Here is a 6869-nt window from a genome sequence, read left to right as displayed (position 1 = left end):
CTTCTACTTCTTCTTCTTCTCCACGTGCCAAAGCTCTTCAGTGTTTGTCTAGTTGACACCCGCCCCCCCCCTCCCCCTCCCCCTCCCCCTCCCTGTGGCATATCCATCCATCCAGCCTTCAGGACGGGTGCTTTAAAGAGAGTCTAGTCAAAAGTCAAGTCTTAAGTTTCTGGTCCAAAAGTCCCCTGGGGATTGCTTTCCTTCTACTTTCTGCGCCGTACCGCCGTTTTGATCTTACGTCCCGAGATGGTTTGCTGCTGTCCGGCAGGGGAGGCCGTGAAGGAGGACTTAGTCGCCCTGAAACAAAGATAAACGTCTCTTATTGTTATTATTATCATCATCAACGGCTGAATTTGAATGAAGTTCGCATGAAACCACAGGCTGATTTTGTAGTCCGTTTTCCAGTTCAGTTTAAAAAACTACAGCAGATTAAAAACACGGCCGACTAGTGAGCAACACAGCTGAACCAAACGCATAAATAATGGGCGTGTTAGATTTTCATAGGTGCGTCCAGAGCCAAGGGAATGCCAATGTGCAGCATGATGAGACAGTACTGACACTAGAGTCCTGAAAATTAAGGTCCGGACCTAACAGGGCCCGCCCGGCCCGAACAATTACCATACTTTTAGGGCCCGAAAACCTGACAAACCCAAAAAGGTGCTTAATGTCCTCAAAGTCACGCATCCAACAAGCTTTGAACTGAGCAGACTGGACCTTTCCAGAGATAATGGCCAATACATCTTGAAAATGGCCACTTCGCAGTTGAAATGTCTTTTTTGTTTTTCTTTTCTTTTCATAAGGTCGCAGCCTGACATGTTTTACGGGGCAAGTCTTGGATATTTACGATGAGCCCAACACGGAAGCTTATGAATGGCCAGAGTGGCGCTGTTTTACCCTGCACCGACCTGCGGTGTCAGAAAGAATTTATTTTAACGCAAGTGAATGGGTTTTTGACAAACTTTAGACTAGATTTTCTTACCGTAATAAAAATTGTCATAAATTCTATATGCTTCCAGTCGCTAGTTTAAAGTCTCTTTCAATCATCAGGATATGCGTTTTGCTAAATTATGGTCCCATTTATTCTAAAATTGACGATAAAGTAGGCTATTCTCTAGGAGGGGCGGGATGATTTGATTGACAAGCTACACAACCAATAGCATTCATTCCCCGCCCCCGCTCTTGATTGACAAGCTACCCAACCAATAATGGTCTGGTCTCATTCTGCAGGATATGACGCGATATTGAAAGATGGCGGACCTACAGTCTTGGAACAATCGGCTTCATTTTCGGTCTGTAGAAAGCAGGGGAGTGGCTTTGTCCATCTCATTTATACAGTCTATGGGTTTACCCTGCTGTAGTTTCTAACCTTAAAGTGGAAAACAAACTACACAATGATGTACAAATGGAACCAAATGGACCCGTTCCATTCGTACACTTTGAGTTCCTATTCATTTTCATAAAAAAATAACTTTAACAATTTAGACAAACCCATGTCATGGTGTGTGTGTGTGTGTGTGTGTGTGTGTGTGTGTGTGTGTGTGTGTGTGTGTGTGTGTGTGTGTGTGTGTGTGTGTGTGTGTGTGTGTGGGGTGATTTACTATGCATTTACATTGCCTAACGTAACTTACCCCATATTGAAAGCAGGGGGCTGAGCAAAGCTGAAGCCTCCTGGTGCAGGTGGCTGAGGTGTGATGGAGGGGGAGGCGGTGGGGGCCGCAGACCCCGCTGGCCCTCCTCCAAAAGCAAAAACTCCCGCTGTGCTGTTGTTGGCGGAGGACGCTCCGAACGCACTGGCTCCTCCGAACGCAAAGCCTCCACCTGATACAAGAGAGAACACCTCAGTTTTACACCTGATACAAGAGAGAACACTTCAGTTTTACATTGGGGTTTTGGATAAGTCATAAATTAAAACTCTAACAAACAAAAAGGTATTATAAATATTCACTTTTAGATCGGTAACCGGAACACTCGCCCCAAAACACGCTCACACCAAAACACACTCGCCCCAATCTTTCCTGCAGACCACTCGACCCCAGGTTAATGTTAGGAGTAAGGCTAGGTTTAGACATAGTTTTACTGAAGTTAAGGTTAGGAATAAGGTTAGGTTTAGACATAGTTTTACTGAAGTTAAGGTTAGGAATAAGGTTAGGTTTAGACATAGTTTTACTGAGGTTACGTTTAGGAATAAGGTTCGGTTTAGACATAGTTTTACTGAAGTTAAGGTTAGGAATAAGGCTAGGTTTAGACATAGTTTTACTGAAGTTAAGGTTAGGAATAAGGTTAGGTTTAGACATAGTTTTACTGAAGTTAAGGTTAGGAATAAGGTTAGGTTTAGACATAGTTTTACTGAGGTTACGTTTAGGAATAAGGTTCGGTTTAGACATAGTTTTACTGAGGTTAAGGTTAGGAATAAGGTTAGGTTTAGACATAGTTTTACTGAGGTTACGTTTAGGAATAAGGTTCGGTTTAGACATAGTTTTACTGAGGTTAAGGTTAGGAATAAGGTTAGGTTTAGACATAGTTTTACTGAAGTTAAGGTTAGGAATAAGGTTAGGTTTAGACATAGTTTTACTGAGGTTACGTTTAGGAATAAGGTTCGGTTTAGACATAGTTTTACTGAGGTTAAGGTTAGGAATAAGGTTAGGTTTAGACATAGTTTTACTGAGGTTAAGGTTAGGAATAAGGTTAGGTTTAGACATAGTTTTACTGAGGTTAAGGTTAGGAATAAGGTTAGGTTTAGACATAGTTTTACTAATGTTAATGTTAGGAATAAGGTTAGGTTTAGGCATGGTTTTACTGAAGTTAAGGTTAGGAATAAGGTTAGGTTTAGACATAGTTTTACTGAAGTTAAGGTTAGGAATAAGGTTAGGTTTAGACATAGTTTTACTGAGGTTAAGGTTAGGAATAAGGTTAGGTTTAGACATAGTTTTACTGAGGTTAAGGTTAGGAATAAGGTTAGGTTTAGACATAGTTTTACTGAGGTTACGTTTAGGAATAAGGTTCGGTTTAGACATAGTTTTACTGAGGTTAAGGTTAGGAATAAGGTTAGGTTTAGACATAGTTTTACTGAGGTTAAGGTTAGGAATAAGGTTAGGTTTAGACATAGTTTTACTAATGTTAATGTTAGGAATAAGGTTAGGTTTAGGCATGGTTTTACTGAGGTTAAGTTTAGGAATAAGGCTAGGTTTAGACATAGTTTTACTGAGGTTAAGGTTAGGAATAAGGTTAGGTTCAGGCATGGTTTTACTGAGGTTAAGTTTAGGAATAAGGCTAGGTTTAGACATAGTTTTACTGAGGTTAAGGTTAGGAATAAGGTTAGGTTTAGACATAGTTTTACTAATGTTAATGTTAGGAATAAGGTTAGGTTCAGGCATAGTTTTACTGAGGTTACGTTTAGGAATACCTGGTGGCGACCGTTCCGAGGTTGCCGGATTTGACCCGGGGCGAGTGTGTTTTGGGGGCGAGCGTTCTTGAATTCTCATAATTATAGAACCACAATTGATACTTCTTACAATTTTAGAACCACAATTGATATAAGTGAAAAGAAAAAACAATCTGCAAGCTCGCACCACGTTTTGAGTTTGTAAAGCGGATATTCTTTTAGAAAGCTATAACTCAGGAAAACACACCCTTAAAACTCTATAACTAATTATTATGAAATCCAACAGTTTCTCTTTATAATGAAATCCAACAGGAAACTGATCCTTTAAGAGAGGATCTGGCCCCACAGTGGTGGAATGAACTCCCCACTGATGTCAGGACAGCTGAGTCACTGCCCATCTTTCGCCGCAGGCTGAAAACCCACCTCTTCAGGAAACACTACCCTTCCTCTTCGCCTTGCCTACTTGTTGTTAACTAGTTGTACAAACTCTTGTTTTATTGGATCTTGTTTAGTCGATACACTTATTTGTTTTAGCTCTTTCTCATTTGATTTTCCTATTTTGTCCCATCAGTTAATGAACTGATCTGATATATTGCACTTTTAGCGCTAGGTATACTCTTGGTTGCTTGTGAGAATGCACTTAATACTTCTGGTGATTAGTAGTTTCGTTCCCTATCTATGATGAATGCACTTATTGTAAGTGGCTTTGGATAAAAGCGTCTGCTAAATGACTGTAATGTAATGTAATGAAACTCTAGTCAAACTGTGGACGTCCCAAAAAGCCAACCTACCTGGAGTGGAGTTCGCAGCGGCGCCGAAAACAGGGGTGGAGTTGGCCTGCTGCCCAAAGACAGGAGTCGCGTTGGGCTTGGCCCCGAAGGCCGGGGTCTGCGAGGCCCCGCCGGTGAACGGGGAAGGGGCCTGGGATTCGAATCCCGAGCCGAAGGAAGGGGCCTGGCTGGCCCCAAACCCACCGGAGGGAGCCGGGCTAAACACGAACGGTGAGGGGCCTGCAGAGAAACAAAAGAGAGAAGTCAGTTTCATTTATGTGTGTCACTAAAAGCCTGGTCTCTCAAGCCACACTATATCCTCCACAGTCTTCCAACAGAGAGATTGTAATAATACTCCATAAGGGTTGAGAACAGGAGGGTGTTATCTGCTCTTTAGACGGGCAGGATATTCCAATCCATATACCAATCACGACGCAGTGTTCGCATGACAAAAAAATATCTGTAACATACACGTTTTAATTTCCATTTCTGCCAAGCAAATAGCTAGTAAGGCTTTGTCCAAATTTGTTCCAATTATTTATGCAACTGCACAGGTGGAACACTAGTGGGGGAAGGCAGGACTTCCACTTTATTTTCTACTCATTTTCACAGCTTCTTAAGTACACCGTTTGGTGGAAGCATTTAAAACAGGGGTCATCAACAGGGGACAACAGAATTCCTTTTCTGAGGGGAACATTAGCCGAAAACAGCAGATCTACAAGCTCTCAACGCCTCGCGCTGCGAGGCGTTGAGAGCTTGTAGATCGGCTATTTTTGGCAAAGAGGTATAGGTGTAGAGGGGGGGAAAAGAGCAGACTAAGTAAAAAACATTTTTTTAATCTGAACGACAATTTTATACAATATAGAGTAGGGGGTCCCTGCCTCATCTCTCTCTCAGCTAGGGGGTCCCTGGCCTGAAAACGTTGAAGACCCCTGATTTAAAAGTTGTGGGAGAAACAACACGTCTGTCTTGAGAGAGACTAGTCAAAGCCAGTTGAACAGTTTCATCACACAAAAATCTGAGGCAAAGGATGGCAACTTCAGTGTTATGTCTTTTAGACCACTGGTTCTCAAAGTGGGGTCCGGGGACCCCCAGGGGTCCTTGAGGGAGTTCCAGGGGGTCCCCAGCTAAATGATAGATAGTTAGGAACCAAATTGACCATTTTGGGTCTGTAACTCAGAGTGTTCAAATTTGAACCCTCTCAGAGTTAAGTTTACCCATTGAGACGTGAAGCCGATTCTACATGTCTCCTAAATCTCAACAGTTTTCTTAAAAATATATGTTTCTATATCAGTGGTGCTCAATCTTTTTCATGTCAAGGACCCCCAAAATTATATGTATTTGGCTGCAGACCCCCATCAAAATATATTGTTCCAGGGACCCCCCAGAAGCAAAGATTTGAGTTAAAAATGTTTGCTTTAAAAATATATATATTCAAAGATTTGCACACATTTTCACGAAGTGTAAAATAATGCTTTTTAGCTCAAATCTAAAAATGACACAGTTCCAGGTCTTAATGGGTTAGATTTTACAATATAAATTGCGGTCCCAGTGATAGAAATGCCATTACATGGGGGTCCGTAGCCTAATGCATGTCAAACCGGGGGTCCTAGAAATTTAAATAGTTGAGAATCACTGCTAGAGCTTTAAAAAAAATCTTCTCTTATGGGGGTCCCTGGCATATCTTTTCAAATGGGGGTCCGCGGGCTAATAAGTGTCAATTTGGGGGTCCTTGACCTGACAAAGGTTTGAAAAGGCCACTGTATTGACTGAGATGCAGACCTGAGGATGAGGCAGCAGAGGGCGCCGTCGCTCCAAAAGAGAAGGAGGGAGCGGCAACGGGAGCTCCGAACACAAAGGGCTGGGAGGGGGTGGAGCTCAGGGAGGAGGAGGAGGCTGACGCAGCCGCCAGCGCTGCCGCCGCTGCTGCTGCCGCCGGGTTCTGACTCTCCTGACTTCCTCCAAACAGGAAGCCTTTGGCCGGCGGACCGTCGCCGGCCGAGGAGGAGGAGGAGGAGGATGATGAGGCAGCCTGGCCGAAGACGAAGCTGGGGGCCGGGGCGGTGGAGCCGCTGGTGGTGGTGCCGCCGAACATACTGGGGGCCGGGGCCGCTGTGGTGGTGGTGGTGCTGCCAAACATACTGGGGGCCGGGGCCGCTGTGGTCGTGATGCTGCCAAAGAGACTGGGTACCGGGGCCGCTGTGGTGGTGGTGGTGCTGCCAAACATAGGGGCAGCAGTGGTCGTGATGCTGCCAAAGAGACTGGGGGTCGGGGCCGCTGTGGTGGTGGTGGTGCTGCCAAACATAGGGGCAGCAGTGGTGGTGCTGCTGCCAAAGAGACTGGGTACCGGGGCCGCTGTGGAGGTGGTGGTACTGCCAAACAGACTGGGGGCCGGGGCCGCTGTGGTAGTGATGCTGCCAAACAGACTAGGGGCCGGAGCAGCAGCAGTGGTAGTGATGCTGCCAAAGAGACTGGGTGCAGGGGCAGCAGTGGTGGTGGTGATGGGGCCCATGAAGGAGAACGCTGGCTTTGGAGCCACCGCAGCAGCAGCAGCAGCAGCATCTTTGGAAGAAGAAAACAAGTGTCAGAGCTTTTGAGTTGAGCTGAAACCTGGAATGTGATGGTAATTAACACTTTAAGACCTGCGATTCTTTAAAAAAAATCTAAATTCTTTAAAAAAGATCTAAATTCTTTAAAAAAAATCTAAATTCTAACAG

General features: G+C 44.4%; 2 protein-coding genes across 4 annotated transcripts in view; both read right to left on the bottom strand.

Moving 5' to 3' along the window:
* The window catches only part of LOC311061825 (uncharacterized protein), a gene marked incomplete at its 3' end in the record, with an annotated part of 80348 nt that overhangs the window by 11554 nt on the left and 61925 nt on the right, over positions 1-6869 (bottom strand). The gene's annotated exons all lie outside the window — the stretch shown is intronic.
* nup153 (nucleoporin 153) overlaps positions 1-6869 on the bottom strand; it is a gene marked incomplete at its 5' end in the record, with an annotated part of 47366 nt that overhangs the window by 744 nt on the left and 39753 nt on the right. For all 3 annotated transcript variants that reach the window (XM_084080917.1, XM_084080916.1, XM_084080918.1), the window contains 4 exons: positions 1-297; positions 1629-1818; positions 4174-4392; positions 5935-6714. The exon at positions 1-297 is cut by the window's left edge and continues 744 nt beyond it. In XM_084080917.1, the coding sequence (XP_083937043.1) occupies positions 204-297; positions 1629-1818; positions 4174-4392; positions 5935-6714 (1283 nt within the window). In that variant the 3' untranslated portion in view covers positions 1-203. The remainder of the gene's footprint in view (positions 298-1628; positions 1819-4173; positions 4393-5934; positions 6715-6869) is intronic.

This window comes from Gymnoscopelus microlampas (assembly GCF_963454915.1).
Source record: "Gymnoscopelus microlampas genome assembly, chromosome: 15".
NCBI lineage: Eukaryota > Metazoa > Chordata > Actinopteri > Myctophiformes > Myctophidae > Gymnoscopelus > Gymnoscopelus microlampas.
The sequence above is the reverse complement of the archived record's forward strand: the minus strand, read 5'-3'. Positions and strand labels throughout refer to the sequence as shown.